The sequence below is a fragment of the Chaetodon trifascialis genome, chromosome 15, assembly GCF_039877785.1.
Source record: "Chaetodon trifascialis isolate fChaTrf1 chromosome 15, fChaTrf1.hap1, whole genome shotgun sequence".
Classification (NCBI taxonomy): domain Eukaryota; kingdom Metazoa; phylum Chordata; class Actinopteri; order Chaetodontiformes; family Chaetodontidae; genus Chaetodon; species Chaetodon trifascialis.
This window is the reverse complement of record NC_092070.1, coordinates 6199340-6219867: the sequence shown is the minus strand read 5'-3', so window position 1 is coordinate 6219867 and position 20528 is coordinate 6199340. Positions and strand designations below refer to the sequence as shown.

The window sequence follows — 20528 nt, the reverse complement described above, 5'->3', positions numbered from 1 at the left end:
TTTCCCTTCAGGACTCCCATATCTATTGTGCAGTGGCTTTTTAAAGGGCTTCATTTTTGCATGAGGGCTAAAATTTTCACAACCCATAAAATTACATTTCACATTTCCCCTTGAGTCAAGATAAAAATACTGTTGGGAGCGGGCCTACTATGTTTTAAAGGTCATAGGTTCACAGTTAGCGATTAGAGTCTATATCAGCAAATATTACCAGCCTTTTAAATAATATCAGTGTCGCAAATCATACCCCTGCACAAAGCTGGAGAGACATGGAGAGGCAGAGAAATCCTGACTTTTACATGCTAATATAGCTCATGCTAGACAATGCTGCATCGTTTGCTACCCATGATGCAACTTCATTGCATTTTTCATGAAAACCTTCCTTGCTTACTAATCACGCACATCGTTTCAATTCCACCCCTGTAGTTTGCAACGCACACATTCTGTTAGAAATCTGAAGAGTCGAAGCCCAAGCTGGGCTTTTTTCAGACATTGCAGAGCTCCTCCAGAGCCACAGAAGACATTACTCAACTGTTCCCACATTCTTCAAGAGGAGTTAACTCGTGTTCATGTGGAGTTAAGAGGTCTCCTTTCAATTTACACAAATGACACTGCATTTCAATGTGTTCAACATGTTTCTGCTTAATGCGTCACCCTCCTAAGCATGTAAAAAATTGTAGGCGAGGGTAGATGGAGCAATGATTACACTCCTAATAGAACAGCTGTAATGGAAAGCATCCACTTCAGCTCTTAAATAACAAAGCCAGGCCACTCATCCACTTAGCTCTCACAGTTTAGTGAGCCTCTTATCTGAGCTTCTGGCATAAGGAGCAGTTACATTTGATCCAACAAGTTATGAAATTAAGCCTGCTCAAAGAGTAAAGGTGTTGCATATACTGTATCATTCCCTTTGGTTAAAATGTACCAGTAACAGCTTGTGTTAGTTTATTGCTGTGTATTGTTTTGATTTGCAATTATCAATTATCTCCAGCAAACTGGGGACATAGTAGGTCCACAGAAATTTAACTGAAGCATTAAGCTCCATCAGGTCCTTTCTCTCGTCACATGCTAATACCGCATTTCTATTGTTTTCATTGCTAGTGGCCAACACTGTCCCACAGGCCTCACAGAAACCTAAAGGGAACATTAGCCTCATCCATGACCTCTTCAGAAGGTCCTATCCTTGTAATTTCCCCTGAGAGTCACTCATGGTGATGAGGGCTAAGAGGTGCCACGGGGTGAGCTCCACGTTACTCACCGAGGGAACAGTGTCAGCCACTAATCATGGCCACCGTGGCACGCAGCGGTTCAAGCGAGGATGGTACGAAATCAGATGAGTGGCAGCAGAAGCTCAGGCTCTGTTAATCCAAACCACTGGGGAATGTAGGTCGCCTGGGCTAATGAAATATCTGGATTACTGAAACACTGTGCCAGAGCTCATTTGAAATACATTTGCATGCATTTTTTGTTAATATGTGTGCAAATGCACACTGTCGTTCCCTTCGTGGTCTAATTTGTTGCAAAAATAGAGCAATTTTAATGTTTGTAATTTCTTTTTTTGCATTCGTATGTGTGTGAGAAACTATGACAAAATACATGTTTACACTTCAAATAACAGCTCTGCATTAACATAATGCGTTAATAATAATGAGTTGTAAAAATCATGAAGAAAAATGTGGGTCAGAGTGAAAAATATGAATAAATAAAAGTAAAAACTGTTGATTGGGCAACAGTTCCATTCACAAAGCCATCTCATATTGTGCAGGGTAAGCCAAACACATACACACCACACAGTATGAGAGGATTGTAATCTAGGTACAAATAGCCAGGGTATGAAATGAAAACATGAACCACTTGGCTCAAAGGAAAACTATGCTGTGTTACAACTTGGGTTTTATTTCGGGAGCTACAGCCGTTGAGTCTATCAGTTATGATAACTTTGCACAAATGCAGAGATCTTGGAATCATTACTCTTTGTAGGCCCAACAGGGCAAGAAACTACAGTTCCAGAATCACACTTCATGTTATTGAAAGTCGTATCGTACTATCATTCATGGGCTGTGTGTCATGATTTATGACGTGAACGCATCATTAATACATTATACATATAGAAATCCATTTTCATTACCACTGACTTGCCAGAAAGGCATTTGTTGGTGCTGTTTTGTGTTAATGACTTAAAGCGGATAGAATCAATATTTTTATAATAACAGTTACTCAATTGGCTATGCGTAATGTGAAAGGGTTGCTTGTAATGATGACCCCACAGAAAATGATCACCCGACTCTGCGGCTCCCAATCAGCTCTGCAGAGAGTTACAGCCCGTTTCAGCTCATAGATTTGTTTTTCCTGCCCGCAGCTTTCCTGTTTTGCTTCATTCTGTGAGCTCGCTGTACACGACTTGCCCAGAGCAGTCAGTGAGTGGCTGATGAACATGGTGGAACATTTTTTTATTTGTTTGTGTGTTTGTTTAACAGGGGCCATACAGATAAACATTGTTACATACACATAAGCAATGCAGAGTCCAGCTGAAGCTAATTTGAACCCCCATCCCCAGAACAACAAGACAGCATTAGGGTTTAAAAGTAGTACTAGCTCAAGCTTGTTCTGAAGTACAGCCCTTGAGTAAATGTACTTAGTTACTTTCCACTGTCTTGTGAATATCATTACCAACAGTTTTCATTTTGAGGAATTGAACATGAGCCTATAATAAAATCGGGTGTTACAATGATGTAATGTGCTCAACTCTCTGCTGGGATCAAAGATTGAGACATTAACGGCCTGTGACTTTAAGCTGTAAAAACTCTTAGCACCTTTCCATTCCCTGGGGTTTCTATACAAAATGGTTTCAGACAGAGTGGTGTGTTCACAATCAGGCTCCGGGGGGCCTTAATCCAGCCATGCATCAAATCCACAATCCATGTTGTTTACCTCACCAGGCTTAGCTGGACCTGTCCTGTGGGATGGTTTTAGCACACAGATGTTTTATCGCAGCCTGTGCTTCCTTATTTAACATTGGGTTAGAGTTTCAATTCTTTTCTGGCAGCCAGGCCAGCTGTATTATGGGAAAGTCATGTCGGATTTTCTCAGAAGTGCTTTGATGAACTGTGAAACTGTGCTCTGGCTTACCCAGAGTTTGTACATTTCTGGTGTGGGATGGTTTTAACACAATGTGTTCTGTTCTTCATTTTGAGTTCATTGATTTCAAACAATGTTGTCTTTTGAGATTCAACTCCTCTTGTGGTGACAAGGCGGGTCGTCAATCAAATTTCATCAAACCACATCAACACAGTCCTGATGAAGTTGAGGTTTGATTGGTAAACATTTTATGATACTTGTTTTTTTTTAAGTTTAAGTGTTATTTATTTAGTCATGAATATTCAGTGCTATAGAGGAAATTTCCAGCAGCTTTAAGGTAAAAATAAATAATAGGAATGATAACAACAATGATGGAAATATTTCACAGACAAATAGGACTTGTAGGTACAATAGACAAAACTCATCTACACACAAAACAAGCAGCAGGCAAGGACTGTAGGAAATGCCCAAAAAAGGTGCATCTTTAGTGAGTATTCCAGCCAGGAGTCCCACTCCTACCCGCTCTGAATGAAGCTCCTTTGTTAGTTGAGTATTTTCTCAATGCTGGACAATGGGTCACTCCTCTGACTGCTGGCCAGTAGATGTCGCTAACAGCACAGCCAGGAGTGAATAGTGCCACATGAGGGGCCAAAGATGGGGCCCCAAAGGGATCCCCAAAAAACTAATGGCATTAATTAGGAATACTAACAGGCATACAAAATAAAAAAACAAAAGCAAACACTCAACGAGGCAGTTACTCAGGCAACCCACTAGCACATACCAGACACTACACTACCCCACCGGGGCACAAGAAAGGGCATCTGCCATAACATTGTCTTTGCCTGTAATGTGTCTGACCTCTAAACTGTGGCCCTGAAGGAACAGAGTCCCCTGCATGAGCTGCTGAAGCTTCACTGCTCCCAAAAGACAAAGTCTCACTGTTACCAACTGCACCTACTATTGCCTGAAAACACTCAAACACTCTGGACTCACAACTCATTTCTAGACCTCAGAACAGGGTATTGATCCTTCCGGGCCAGTGCCTTGAGCATAGTTAGGCCTACACACTCTGCCACTGTAATGGTAAGCTATTTGTACCAGCTCATCCCTTTCACAGCCATAGGTACACTGAAAAACAAAAGGTTAGGTTCAAATTCACAAGTAGTCTCTGCCCAGTTCAGCGATAGTTGCATTTAACACGAAATCTCGGGTACGTAATGTGACGTGAGCTGGCAAAGCCACAACATCACACAGAAATACCCCTGACCAATCAGCCTACACCAATTGCTCCGCACAGCACTACAAAACTAAACAAACAAAGCAACACAACCAACAACCTAATGGAAAAAAATATGTAAATGGCATAAGACATTATTTGCTTGGTGTTGCATGGTCGCATGCTTCTTTATGTGTTGTTTCAGAATTCATTGAAGATGTGGCTGAGGTTCAGACTTGTTTTTTCAGAGCCAGGAGGCAGAACTTGCATAAAAAATGTAATTTTTTTTCCATTGGAATCCAGAACAGAAGAGTACACAGAACAGAAAATACATGCCCAACATATTGCCCAACATATTTTTATTTAAGATCTGTTCTGTTTGCATGCCTTTCTTCTCATTCCCCTGTCCTGCATAGATTTCCAAGCTGCAGCACTAGGGCCAAGACCTCTCACAATGATCTAACTCGGTGTTTCACTGTTTAACTCGTCCATTACACCTGATTCAAATGATCAGCTCGTCATCAAGCTCTGCAGTGGCTTGATAACGAGCCACTCATTTGAATCAGGTGTGTTGGAGCAAGAAACATCTAAAACATGCAGGGCAGGGGAGCCTGAGCCCGAGGACCAGAAACACTGATCTAACTGATCAGGCTCCTATCCAGAGATGAACTAATCACATGCCATTTTTATCCAAAGAGTCTCACATTACCATGTGTGCATAAATATTACTGTGACTGCACCTGGTGGGATGAATACTGCTAACTCTGCCAGTGTTAGCCCTCTGAGCTACACAGGACCACTGAGTGCAGTTTGCCATTACCACTGATAAGAATACATTGCTATCATACTTCATGACATTATATTCGATAAACCACCAATAGGCAAGATTTTCCTAGTCATCTGCTTTTCTCCTTGATATCTGTGGGTGTTCATATAATATCACATGATTTCTTGGTTTTAAAATCTTCAAATAGCCAGTTCCTGTCCTATGTGCCATGTCTGCTTCTGTATATAAAAGAGAGGTTCGACTGTCGATGTTCTTAAAAAGAGAAATTAATCAGGGCCCTTTACAGGAAGCAGCACAACTGTAGTATGAGTTAAATCCTCAGTCTTTTTTCATGATTAATGCTCTTGTGCATCTGCTGAGCGAGAGCACATAGCATGGCCATCTGTCCTGGCGAGTGTGTGTGTGTGTGTTTGGGAGTATGCTGAGAAGAGAGAGAGGGCTAGAGAGAGGGATGGAAAGCATGTGCACGGTGAGATTGTGTTTGTGTATGAGAAAATGATATCAAAGACCGAGGGCAAATACGAGCGCATGTGTTTGTGCGACTGTGGAATGCTTGTGGGCGTATGTGAAGGTTATAAAGGCAAAAACAAAATTGGACACCTTTGACTTTGTGTGTGTGTGTGTGTGTAGTGTGCACCTGTGTGTTATCCAGTTATCCAGACCAGCCTCTCTCATGCTCTAGCTTATTGTAAGTGAGTTTCCTCAGAAGCTGTTGCACAACAGATTGGCCGTTTTGGCTCCCACTGTCAGCAACAGATTTCTTTGTTGCTTGGAAATTCGCAGGCAGCGTTTACATACAGTTTTACAGTAATCCTCACTGTTTTCACACATTCATATAGATGCATAGGCACACACAAAATAAGTCCTGCTCAAACTCAGCTAAAGAGTTTAGACATTTACTGTACAAATAAGATGCTTAAAAGGCCTTTGTGTCTGTTCATGCACCTGTTGCTCTGAGCAGGGGCTGAGGTAGTGAGTTGGAGGCTGAGGGCGAAGTCAAGCTTTTTTTACCCATCATCATCCACATTATCTTCACGTTCCTGCTGGGCAATATAGGCATGTAAAGGCTCGCTCGCCTTTACACCGAAAAGGTCACTTCTGTCCTTGTCTTCATCAGCATTAATGTGGCGTTATATTTGTGCCACAATCCCGAGTGCATATTGGGATATTTTGAGTGCAAAAAATGTGTTTTCGCAAGAACATAAATTACATTTTTGGGGTTAGGGCCCATTGTGCCCTTGATAAATGTATTTGTGACTCTTGATTGCAAGTAGGATTATTGATTACTAGTGAAGCAGAGAAGCACTGGGACAGTTAAGAGGGCACAGAACAGCCACATGTACTGTAAGTCATTTGAACTGTTTTGGTAAGATTTATGAAGCTTTATGGAATTCCATTTGTAAATTAATCTGTACTGTATTAGCTGGTAGCCTCCTGGAAGTTTGCTCGCTAATCTCTGCTCGACAGACAGTAGATGTTAACTAAACAAGTTGCCTAACTTGCCTGCTACACAGCCAAGGCATTGTAATCATTCAAAGATCCTTCTGTTATGTTTTGTTGAGCATGTAAAAATACCTTTTTTAGATAATAATTTGGCTCACATAGAAAAAGCTTGGTAACACTTTCTATGAAGACCACATCTACAGTGTGCCATGGGGGCATTCATAGTGGATTATAATGCATACACTCATAACTGCACTTACAATCAATTATGACTTCTTATGGAAGCTCTTGACAAGTCATAAATTGGAGGTTGACCGATGTGGCTGATAATACAATAATATAACTACCTTTACTCACCAATACACACCTCAACAATCAGCTGTAGAAAGGACTCATAGTTTGCTCTTACAGTCCATGCAGCATCCTAAGCTATTATTGTATGTGTTGAGTAAAGTGAAGTGTTTAACACTTAGCTAGTTAAATTTCTGAACATGCTAATTACTTAATGACTTTACAGCGAAACAAAATAAAATTTCAAAATTAAGTTGTCTGATCATAAACATCTCTGAATGTGAAGAATTCCAAACACAAAGAATGTTTTGTTTCTTTCGGGGGTCACGGGGTCCCCTTGAGACACTGCATTTGAGTCATTCATCTGAACATGCGCCAACGGAAGAGGCTGCAAGTCCGAGTAGCTCCTAGGTTGTTCAGTCTTACAGATATCTAGGAGTGCACCTTGATAGCAAACTGGACTGGTCCGTACACTCAGGTGCACTGTACAAAAAAAGGTCAGAACGGATGTTTCTTTCTAAAGAAACTAAAGTCCTTTGACGTATGTAATGAAATGTTGCACATTTTTTACCAGTCTTTGGTTGCTAGTGTTCTCCTCTGTGGAGCTGTCTGTTGGGGGAACAGTATGACTGTTAGTGACAGTAACAGGCTGGATAAGCTGATCAGTAGGTGTGCTTCTGTGATGGGTGGGAGGGTGGAATCAATAGGGTCCATGGTGGAAAGGAGGATGAAGAGTATGCTGTATGCCATCCTTAACAACAAAGTCATCCTCCTTATGAGACTCTGGAAGCTCAGAGAAGCAGCCACAATACAAGGCTCCTCTCCCTGCGCTGTCGAACTGAGAGGTTCAGGAGATCATTTATTATCTTATTTACTATTTTATTGGTAATGTGTGTTTTTATCTGTTTTTATCTGTTCATATGTGCTACTGGACACCCGAATTTCCCTTCATCTATCCATCCATCCATCCATCCATCCATCCATCCATCCATCCATCCATCCATCCATCCATCCATCCATCCATCCATCTGGGCCATGACTGGTTTCAAATTAGTTGTGATGTCACAAAATCCAGCTGGCACATCCAGATGTTTAACTGACCTTTAATGTTAGAAAACAAACTCTGCACATACATCATTCTGCACAGTGGAGCTCAAACATCACAGCAAAATAACAAGGAGTACAACACATTTTTGGCTGAAGAACGACTTGACATGAAGGACTATTGGCACAAAACCCTGATTTGAAAAAAACAAAACAAACAAAACAACAAAAGTCCATGTAGTAATCTCTTTTACACAATCATGTTTTCACAAAGTGGTGCACCTCGCTCCATCCTTACTTGTGAATGACTGAGCCTTTCCAGGATGCCCCTTTGGAGTCATTTAGATGTGGGGATGATCTCACGTATGATCAGACAGCCTTACCTGGAAGGCATTCATAGTGTTGCACTCGGTTACCTCATATGTAATATTAAAAAACTGGTCAGATATTTGCAGAAGTGTAGGCACAAATTCACAAACAGCAGCGTGCACGTACATAATGTGTCACATTTATCACACGTGGGACAAAAGACAAAATACAAAACAATGGAATCTTGTTTCCGAAATGCAGGAGGTCAGTAAGGTTTGAAAGTGGGTGTCAGGTGACCTCTGCACCTTTTCTTTGGCTTGTCCTTTGGGTATGGAGGCAACAGCAAGAGATGAGATGGTGTTAGACAAGTCCTGTTCTGCAGAGCAGCTCACAGTCGAAATGCTTACTTAATCTACTTTAACATACTCATCTGCCCATTATGCTCTCAATATTTACTCTCTTGTAGGCTGCTATCACTTATTTTGCACAAGCAGATAACATAGTTGCAAGGGTGGGGGTTCATTAATAGCCAATCAGCAACAATATCACCCTGCAGTCTATTGTATGTCAACTTGTGACCATGCTGCTCAGGAAAGGCCATCAACTCCATTTACATCCGACATAGTGACAGAGTGACCTTCACATTGGCAGCGAAGAGATGCTGCAGAGAGGAGTGATAAGACCCCCAAATATGACAAATGACTGTCTTCACAAAGACTTTGAATGCTCTGCAGCATGGTGACATTTTACTAATAGATTGGACAGTGCACATGCATGTGTGTGCGTGTGTGTGTGTGTGTGTGTGTGTGTGTGTGTGTGTGTGTGTGTGTGTGTGTGTGTTATGAAAGTGACAGTTCATTAGTCATATCCTATCTCATGGACTGACTCCAGTACACAAAGGTGCACACACACACACACACACACACACACACACACACACACACACACACACACACACACACACACACACACACACACGCAGAGAGACATGCACACACACACGCAGAGAGACATGCACACACCCACTCAAGTCACACAGTAATTGATCTGTGACGACAATCTTTCATTAACTAACCCAGAGACAGTTTGGACTTCTTTATTAGATTTCATTTAATTTTGATGTGGCATTAGAAAATAATATCCAGAGAGTTCTGAGGAAGGACAGACTGAGTTTGATCTTCAAGGCCAGGGGACAAATAACACTCTTCTCTGTTTGTAATCAGTGATTGTGTTACATTTGCATCATCCATTTGGTCTGATTTGAGCTTTGCCTTGAGAAGCCTGAGAGTGCCAAATCATGTGTTCATCCTCCAGTTCCAAGTTTATGTCTAAATGAAATGTAATAAAGTTTTGTAAAAGTATTTGAATATGTTAACCTTCTTATTGGTATATGTTTTCACTGTTGACTGGACCACAGGTACCATAAAATTGCGCTGCCTTGCATGATGAATAGCGTTAGTAGTAAAAAATGGAGAGAGGTCATTCGTATTTCTTTTTCAGTTGAGCAAGTTCTTTCTTCCTTCTTCTTCCTCTTCGTCTTTACATTGATGCCTTGCAAACACTAAAGGGCAGATAAATTCAGCAGTTAGTTTGTTGATGTGTTACTTGAAGAATATGTACACATCACTTAAACATTATGAATCAGCTGTGATTTTCAGAGACGTAGCTGGCAAGAGAGACAATTGGTAGAAGAAGGTGAATATGAAAATGGATGGCAGAAAAGGTGCGAATACAGTCAGTGGTGGAGCATGTTTCAATCAGGCACTGCTGTAGGCAGTAAGCTGGTTAGCCCCATACACTAATGTTTGCAATTTACTGTAAGCACACAGTTCAATTCTTTGCACTTTAGCTCTGGAATGATCTGTTTTGTAAAACTTTGAAAAAGATGCCACCATCCACACTCTCCCAGAGCATCACTGTGGAGTCTCATGCACATCACCTCAACCAGTGTTAATTTTTATAAGAATTTTAAATTTGGTTTTAGTCTTAGTCACTTACTGAAAATCATTTTAAATTTAGTTTTAGTCTTAGTTGCTTAACTGAAAATTGTAGTTAGTTTAAGTCACATTTTACTTTTTTTATTTTGTTATCGGCAACATTTAGTCTGTGGAATCCAGTTTTTGTTTAATTTTAGTCAAATGTCCTAGTCATAATTTTCTCAGACAGTTTCATGATACTTTATAAATCATAATCATAAGAGTCATAGCACTCTCATGGAAGAGTACCAGTAAACCAAAATTCATTAACTGGATTAAGGAAATGTCCACAACTTTACCTATGGAGAAGATTACTTACATTATAAAGGGGAAACTATCACTATTTCAAAACATTTGGGGTCCTTTTATGGAATATATGGAGAGTGTGGATTTAAGGGGTGTGGGGAGTGGGGCGGATGAGGCGTAGTTACCAGTGATTCTCTGCAGTGTCCTAAAACAATTTCTTTTCTTTTAATATTTGATTTTTTTAATCTGTGTGAATTGTGAATTTGAGTTTGTATTTCTGAACCATGCACAATAGTGAAATAATTTGGGCTAACCCTTGATAAAATAGAGAAACCTTTGGTGTTTTAATTGTTGTTGCTTTCTTGTTTTGGGTTTGTTTTTTGTTTTTCTTGTTTGTTTTTTTCTTTGTTTTTTCTTTTTCTCTTTCCTTTTTTCATAAACTTTGTACTTTCAGCTAAGTGTTGCTCTATGTTAACTCGTAGATATCTGACTTGTAAGGAAAGATGATTTGAATGCTGGACAATAATTTAGCTGCTCTTGATGTTTCCTTTGATGTGAGAGCACTCTTATTTTTGTATACTATTGGAAGCATTTTGAAAACCCAATAAAGATAATGTTGGAAAAAAAAGGAAAAAAAAAATCATAATCATAATCTTTTTTTTTTATAAATAATGGAAAAATGAATTGCTAAAGTGTGCCAGATAAAGTGCAATTAAACAATTATGTTTACTCACAGGTCATCTATTTATTTTCTGCGTACATGGCGCTATGACTGGATGTACAGTAAAAGTGAAGCAGACCCTGTCGGCATGGCACACTGCCCCCTCTTCATTTGCATACAACCTGGAGAAATACAAATACTGTGAAATGATTTGGTCCAACTTATATTCCTACTCATTGACTGGGGGGGTCGTCTCTCCTCTTCCTTCCCACCTGACATGCTGGTGAAGATGAGTCACTTATCTTTGAGTGGCCAGCAGCAGCTAAAATAGTTTCTTTCTGCTCTAAGATAGCTAGCTTAGATGACATGTGAACGTTAGCTTGCCTTGTTATCTCTCAGCGGGCACCCGACATGCACCTGGCATGCACCAAGCAGGGGGAGAAAAAACATCCAAAGAGACGGGGCAGTGAGAGAATTTGACTTGCACTTGCAGAAGTGATTGGTTAAAAATGAAAACAACAAACAGGTTGTCCGCCTGAACACAGACAACTTTTTCGTCTCGTCTTTCGGCCATGATGAACCGAGATTTCGCCTCGTCTTTACTCATCAGAGCATGATGAACGGAGATTTCACTGTAATTTTTGTTATCAATTTTTTTTTCATTTACGTTGTCATTACAATTTAGTCATGCAATAAAATGACGTCAACGAATACTTATCGTCGGAATTTTCGTCGACAAAATAAACACTGACCTCAACCTGCAACGGTTGACTCAAGCTATGACTGGACTGTCATGGTTTGGAGCTGCTCATACTTAACTGTACGTGCTGTGCCTCCCTCTGTCCCGCTAAGGTCCCCCAGAAGGAGGATCTTTATCAGTGAATGAGTAAACTGATGACTGCTTTGAACGTACCAAGCATAATAGTGGACAGAGGGTAACTGGATTATGCAGTATGAATTACAGCTGCATTTTACAAGCACATTTCAGAGAGTCCAGATAGATTCGAAACTGAAGTCTGGTAAAAAATTATCAGTTTAACTTGAGTGACAAGAGAAATATCAGGAGAGGACCGAGTGAAATAAAATGAGGAAAAGAAAGAAAAGAAAACAGACTGGAAGGAGGTTGTGATTAAGGAGGGGAGGAGTGAAGTGGAGAACAGGATGAGGGAGAACAAGTCAAGAGGTTGGAAGAGATGAGAAAAGAATGAAAGAGAGGTAAGAGAATGCGAGGAGACGAAGGAGGAGAGTAGATGGAAGACGACAGAGGTGAGCGTGGGGTCATTCAAACAGGGAATTAATCATTTTGACAGCCTATCTGTCACCCCTTCTCTGCCATGCACACACACACGCACACGCACACACACACACACACACACACACACACACACACACACACACACACACACACACACACACACACACACACACACACACACACAGACATACAACATCTCATACTCTCCTTCAGCACTTATCAGCGTAAAGCGTCACAGCACAGAATAAGTGGATCAGTATGAGTGTGATGCAGCACATGTATCTATACATGTATCTGCCTCTGTCTGATTCAAGACAGACAGTATTTTCACAGATTAAAGCTGGCAGGAATTTAAGATAGGAAAAGTTCCTTTCACACCTGGAAATTGGTTCATTTTGTCCAGAATAAGGAAAAAAAAAAGTGGTGAGGGGGTCCAATAGACTCTTATGTTGTTTGTTTGTGGTGTGAAAGCAAAGCAGACTAGTAAATATGTGATTTTAACTTTTCAGGAAAAACTACCATTCAGTCCATCTGCTGATCATGATTTGTCCAAGTAATGTTTGTGCTCTGTACCAGTGATGTATGTGCATATTTAAAGTAACCATGGTAACACCTATGCACAGTTGTGTGGGGATTTTCCAAAACAGATTAGGTTGGGTTTAGGCTATTAGAAGTTATTCTCCATGACACGGAAAATTATCTTTGACTTTACCAAAATCAACAATAGGAACAAAGAAGCTAAGTGGGAGAGTTTGGAGTTCAACCATAAGCAGTCAAATACAGTTCAATAGGCCTATTAGAAAAAGTAGAAAGTGCCAAATTCCACAGATGTAATGCAGCTGTGCAAATTCAGCTTATTTTCAACAGGAAAAAGTCAGTGTGAACATGAAGCAGACCAGAACTAAAAGGCAAACAGTGTATCATCTTATCCAACCTTAGCTTTCAACCAGCCAAGCCCTTCAGCAGCAGCAGCAGCAGCAGCAGCAGCAGCAGCAGCAGCAGCAGCAGCAGCACTTTCCCATTCACTATAACAGACGTGGCATGATGTACACTGTATTGGGTCTCTTTGCTCAAATGAAATTCTGGCAGAAAATCAGTTCTGCCCACAGTACGTGACAAATTAAAAGTTTGCAGTAGAGTGCAGGAGGCACTGAAGCCACCTACTGTAGTGCAGCTTTAAAGAAAATGATTAGCAGAACCACTGTTTGAAGCATGTCCGGACTGTTTTTCCAAATTATGACTTTGTTGCAAGTACACACAAAATGTCATTTAAGATGGGATCAACAGGCATGACGTTCAATTCCGCCATGTATTTTAAAGGAAGATAGAAAAGAAAAAGAAAAGTAAGCTTGCATTAACACCAAATGTGCAAGCTAATCAAGGTCAAATAAGCCAGGAGATGATTATGCAGTTTCAACACAAATAAGTCTGAGAGCCTGGATATGAACCTATCAGTGGTTGCTATTAGCAACTGAATCTATGTTCTCAAACGTCATCTTCGAAAAGATGTCAAAACATCTGCTGCCATTGAAAATAAATAGAGCAATTTTCAATAAGTGGGTTGAAAACAGACTGAAATACCTATGAGACTATATGACCTAAAGACCAAGAGATTCTACTGACCTACAAACTTTCAACTGAGAGCCTCTGAGGCAAATTCACATTTGAACAGAGTGGAAAAAAAGCTGCTTGATGCTTTTTGAGGCCATGAGTTCCCAGCATCATTGCATTCAGAGTTCAGAAATATGTTAATTGCATAAAAGAAGCAGATATAAAAGTAAGGCCGGCATTTAATCATGTAAATCCAGTGAATTACACAGAAGAGAACAGAGTATGGTGTCAGAGGTACAGCTATCCAATAAGTATATAAACAAATAAATAAACATAATTAAAAAGATGGAGATACTTACTGTCTAATAAGGGCTTTGGATGAAGGAGAGGAATTTGTTTTGGGTTTGAATAAGTCTTGGAACGGTTACAACCTTCAAAGCTAATAAGCAGATGTTAATAGCCTCACACTGGCTGAAGGTTACACGGGCCAGAGCTCATATTCCTAACGCAATCAATCAGATTGATGATTCCCACACGTGTAAGTTAATGAGCAGAACATAAAATCATTGTTAGGTGTCCTGGGTTTAACAATTAGTGAACAGGCAACAGATTACGACATGTGCCCCCATTAGCAAAAGAAATGTCCCTGTTGACAGCTTTTATTTTGAAGCTACAGTTTGGCCACACCTCTACTCTTCTACTATCAGATGCCTTATTATCTCTTCAAACAAACCTGTGGTGGAGAGCTTTTGTAAAGATACCTCACAAGGACATCACCCGCATTAGATCAGTGTCAAAACAACATTAAACCAATGTTTAATGTTCAAGTTAAGTGCCAAGGACCTCTGATGGGACTGTGAGTTATGACTTTATAACACAGGCTTTACTGCTACTAGTGTGGTGTTGTTTGAGAGCCACACAACATCACAGAGAGGAGGTCAGGGTGGATAGATAGAGGATTAAAGACCTGGAAATTTGACTTCCATAATCAAGATGCCTCCCTCCAGAACTCCCAAAACTAATTCAGCTTCACATACTATATTATCATATGTGAAGCTGATCGCTGAATTGGATATGAAAGCTAACATTTTGGTTGTGGTGCTCCATGTAGAAGGATCTGACTTCCAAAATCAGCAAGTTGAATTCTGTCGCTAACTGGCAACTTTCAGAACTGATATGCGGAGCCACGGTTTGAGCTGGGAGCGTCCATATTGGATCGGGTGTGCAACTTTTGGGTTAACACTGTGATTGAACAGGATCAGATCTTGGTGCTTTCCAAATGCAGCATACCATGCTGCTGAACAAGAAGCAGTAAACATCTTTTTGAAGTGTGGATCAGCCTGGTAAGAGATGCTTAGCCCTGCAGCAGTGTGTCTCTTTATCACGAGTGCCTAGCTGGGATCCCCGAGGGGTAGAGTGGTTGGAAATCACCGGCCTCCAGTAGCATAATGCTGCGAAAGAGCAAGCAAAGCAGAGCTTTCTACTCACCATCCTCTAGTGTGATAATTAAGCCCACAGTGTCAACAGAGGGATAGCCAGAGAGCTTGTCTCTAATAGATACCGACAGAGCAGAGGACTTAAATTAAAATCTCGACTCTCACTGTGTGCTCATTGGGTTACATGCATTATGCAGTGGCCTATTACATCCCAAGCCCAGGTGGGACCGATCACTTTTCCTCTCTTAAATATTAGCATTTCATTTCGCTTACTGTTTCTCGGAGGAGCTAAAGCACTTCCTAACCCATTTTTCTCTCTCATCCAAAAGTGTTTCGCTGTGTCTCAAACTCTCCTTCCAACCTATTTCTCTCAACCAATCATTGAAGTTTGCCTAATCTGTGCCCAGTTCCGTCCATTTCTCCTTCCGTCAGTTCTTTCTCTTTTCCTCATTATTACTCTGTCTTTCTCTATGTCAGTTTGCCTAATTCTGTTTCCCTTTGTCTCTTTCCTGCTGGATGTTTGATTGTTTGACTGACTGATTCTCTGTCTCTGTCAGTATCTGTTCCTCTTTCGATTAATTCCCAGTGCAAGACATTGTGGTGTGTTGGGCTAATAGTATGCAGTATGCTCAGGAAAGTTTAATCAAGATAATAATCCATGACATTCATAGAAGTTTTTAATGTAACTGTATGTATGATGATGCATACCACAATGGTAATACATACAACTATACAGTACGTTTATCAAGACAACACTCTGCCCAGCTCTGTGAAGGAGGCGCATCTTTCTATTAATACATCTGGCTCATTTCACACTGACTGCCCAAGTCGTACATCTTTTCTAATTGCAAATTCAACCCCAAAAGAAGCAAAAGGTATGAACCGAGAAAATTGTGTTATTCTTTTGACTAATGACTTTTCTGGGAAGCGCAAACCAACCTTGATTCTCTCATTGTGTGTTTTAGTGGCTGTCTCTCTGCCTCGATATTACTTTTGTCTCTCGCATTTTTATCTGCTACTTCCTCCCGTTTACCAAAACAACGTCAGCTACATGCCATTTGATGACTTGTACTAACATGCTGTACATATGCTGAAAAAAATAATATATTGGGGTCTTGATGATAGAAGCAAAAGCTTTCATGCGTTCACAAAGTGGTGAACCTCGCTCCGTCCGTTTGACGTCTCAGATCATGTGTCTGAGAAACATGACATGTTCTGCTTATGCATGTGCATTTGACAGAGCAGTTTCTATCAGCAGGTGTCTAGAAAAGCGCTTAGTGCAGGTTTAAGATAGATCAGGCAATCCTGTTCAGAAATGCTTACAGTTATGTTACTCTGTCTTCATCTTTGTGACACTTCTGCTGATGGACCCTCCTGTGTTTCTCATTCATTTTTTTCCCATCTTTCTCCTTTAGCTTCTTCCTCCTCAAAATGCTTCACAGCAGCTACAATTTTATTTAAGATCTGCGGTTATTCATAAAACATTTGAGGCTGTAGCTTTGGATGCTGAGGCCTAATGATATGTGGTGTTTTGTGGGGGGGCTCCGTTGATTCTTTGCGTCCTCTTTTTACATTAGGTAAGACACAAAGTCTTGTTGTGACATCTTAATGTTGAGTTGTGAAGGGTCTGGTTTGGTGATGACCTGTGGTGGTTGGAAGACCTCTAATCTTGGCCTCTGCTGCCATGATTGTTAGGATTCTTTGTCAGGTGCTGGTGTATCTCTTCACTACATCCGTTGTCTGATGGTGCAGTTTGGACCAGTTTGAACATTTATAGACAAAACTAAACCCCCAAACATTTCATGTTGCTCCTTTTTACCTCTCTCTTTGTCAGCAGGGTTTGAGCCAGCTCAGAGGTCCTCATTAGATTTCATGTCCAGTGCCTTAACCACTCAGCCGTCACAGCTCTCCTCTTCTCCAGCTCCATCTTCCTGCTCCCCGATTCTGGCTTTTTCCTGCTTTTTCACGATTCTCAGATTCTCAGTCTTTGCCCTCTCCATACATTTGATTCCATCACATGCTTGTCAGAAAACAGACGAAGGCTTTGAAGATTTGCCTCACACTGGTTCGGTTTTTTAAGACCACACATCAAACAGCTTTAACCTGTTTGTTCTCAATTACTTGGAGAGTGTTTGATTTGTTTCCCTCAATCTGGTGCAGGGAGCTCCCACATGGAATGCCATTCTCCACCTGCTGTGCTGCAACCCCTTCGTCTAATGCAGCGGTGTTAAAAGATGAGGAAATCCTTTGAGATGTTAGCATCTCTGCTGCTCATCTGTGCGAACACCTGCTCCTCCACTAACGTCAGATCATGCTATATTTTCGAAATTATTCTAACAACACAGCTGTGCCTTTATTTAGCTGTCACAATGATGTTTCACCAATACAGCTTCCTCCAGCATTTCCTTTATAACTGAAGCTGCTTGCTATGAATGGCGTCTTCCATTATTGATAATAATTATTCATTAGACATTTTTGGGGCTTTTTGCTCCCTGTAAAACAAATCCATAATTGGTCCAAGCCTGTTGTGCAAGTCATGTACAGATAGTCTGCCTTTGTCCACAGGGGAAAAATACATTTAACTTAATAATTCAGATCTTAGTGCTTATTAGCTCTGAGTGGACAGTAATTTTACACAGTTTGCCATGAAGACATGTTTTCCATTGACTATCTGCAAACCATTGCTCTTCTGTTAATGAATAGCATCTTCCATTTTGGATTCCCAGCCACTCCAATCCCTCAGAAGGTCAGCTCTGTTCAGATGGCTTGCTCTCCAATGGTGCGAATTAGCAGGTCAAAATTATCCAAAAGTTGAACGTGACAGGAAAGATTTGCATGGATTAACTTCGCCCTTGCAAGCAATTGCACTAATGCCAGCAATTCCTTTGGAAAGAATTAGTTTCACTGTGCAGTGTTACAGTTAGATGCTGGTGTGACCAGGCCTTCATGATGCAGTATGCGAGTGAAATCAGCTGAAAAAACATTTAAGATACATTCAAGTCAAATTTATGTTTTGTTGCCCATATCAGTCTTCCATTGTCACTGTCCAAATGAACTTGCTCCATTATAACAACCAGCACTGCAGTGTACTCTCATCTATTCTGTGACCGCCATGTCCCCCTGACTGCCTCCCACTTGTTGTTTTATGTTGTCTACTGTCAAACCATGTATTCTTAATTTCTGTAACCCTACAGCTGGTGCACTGGCAGGGTTGTGACAGCTGTAGAGATCTGCTCTCATTTTTTAGATCCCCAAAAATCACTGCTGGCACTTAAAGCTCTTGTGTGAAGTTCTTCTTCTTCTTTTTATTTATTTATCTTTCCATATTTGTGAATGAGACTAGTCCACAAATTGAACAGAACAGCTACCAGTATACAGCAAATCACACAACTGTGTTGACTGTGCTAATGATCAAAGCTCACAAATGTGCATCTACTGACCAGGTGGCATTCAGGAGGTTCAGAGTTCACAATTGAAAGCAAACCTTAGGATAAGAATGCAAAAATGTTCTTGAATTCTTAAAAAATCTAAATCTATAGGACAGTAATAGGAAAGCACTAAGCCTCTGTGCCACCTGTCACAGAACCTGTTGAGTGACATAGAAGAGTGAAAAAGTCATTTTTAGATTCTAAATCCTTTGCCTTTCCTTTTAAAATGATGTTGTGCTTTTCTTTAAGGATTATACTGTGAATGGATTTCAGGCTGGTGAGTAATGGTTTAATTTCAAACAACCCCAGCAGTGGCATGCCACAATTAAACTGAGGCTGCGTGCTCTCTCCCCATTTATTATATACAAACAGCAGTAATGAATACATGAACGCAACCAATGTCATATAATATGTATGATGAAAATAGTTGGCGTGCTGGTAAAGAACATTAATGGTTTATTTGTTGCCAGGGGTGTTGTGAAGAGCTGACAACATACATCTCTGGAGCCGTATGAACAACAGGAAAAGCTGTTTTAATACACACAAACAGAATTGATCTGTCATAGAAGGAATTAAGGAGTTGTATTAGTGAACAAAACAAGGACAACAGCCCTGCACTGGATGCAAAGGGCAACCTGAAGAAGACACAGGAAACAGATTACTTCACATGTTTTTACATACTTTATACTTCGTCTTTGTTTTGTTTTATTGCTCGGTCCTCTTTCATGTTACAGCACATGAACAAACACACAAAACCAACCACGACAGCACTCCGCAGCTCTTTTGTCCTGCCTACAGCATACATTGCCTCTTGCTTTGGTTGACTTGATATAACTTAGCATAACATAGCATTAATATCCAGACTGAACAAGTGAAGCAGAACTGTCCTCTTGTTCCATAATTAGGCCGAGACAGTCAGCTCACTAAAGTCTCCATAAAAGATAGAAAAAAGAGGTTGCAGTGAACCCTGTCACACATCACAGCACAGTCTACTTTTTCCATTCAGATGACAAAGCTGCTGTAGTTCTATAAGTGGGCCACAGTGCTGCTAGGGCCAGAGGCAATGGGATTACCCATGTTAAAAATAAAACAGGGCTCCATTGCAGCACTTCGGGTTAACATGTCATGTACACTTTCATGTTCTATGTTTAACATGTCACACTTATTAGAATTAGAATAATGATATTGCTAATAATTATATACCATCAGAACATACCAGATATTACAGACCATAAATTACAGCCAGTGCATTGCTGACGCCCGTCCCTGTCTGTCTCTCTGCAGATGGGAGGCACCATGTACAACACGGGGAAGCACGTGTCCCTGCGGCCAGACAAAGCCCACCTGGTGAACATCTCGGGGGGCCCGCTGGGTTACAGCTACAGGCTGGAGGAGGTGCGCCTCCATTTTGGGAGCGAGGATTCCCAGGGTTCAGAGCACCTCCTCAATGGACAGGCCTTTCCCGGAGAGGTAAGAGACAGGACAGAGACAACGCACGCTGGATTAAACACACAACATTTGTAGGACACACATGAACACATCAACTCAGGCAAGGGAGCAGTGAACACTAACAGGCTGAAAGATAATTACGGATACCAGACAGAGACATTGGCAAACTCATTATGATTAATGACACACACACACATGAAACAGAGAAATGTACACACAAAACCCACACAGAGTAAGTTTTTCTGAAACCGTCCTCTCTCATTAAGAGGAAAACTTTTTATGTGTGAGCAATCGTTTTCTCTGAGCTCATCTTGTTATGAGGCCTGAAATGAATTCAGACCTGGTTATCAGAGCCAGTGTC

The 20528-nt window shown here is 40.8% G+C and overlaps 1 protein-coding gene across 1 annotated transcript in view; it reads left to right on the top strand.

Moving 5' to 3' along the window:
* Positions 1-20528, top strand: part of LOC139343125 (carbonic anhydrase-related protein 10-like) — an 89119-nt gene that overhangs the window by 49988 nt on the left and 18603 nt on the right. Inside the window, exon 4 of the mRNA XM_070980594.1 lies at positions 20003-20188. Within this exon, the coding sequence (XP_070836695.1) occupies positions 20003-20188 (186 nt within the window). The remainder of the gene's footprint in view (positions 1-20002; positions 20189-20528) is intronic.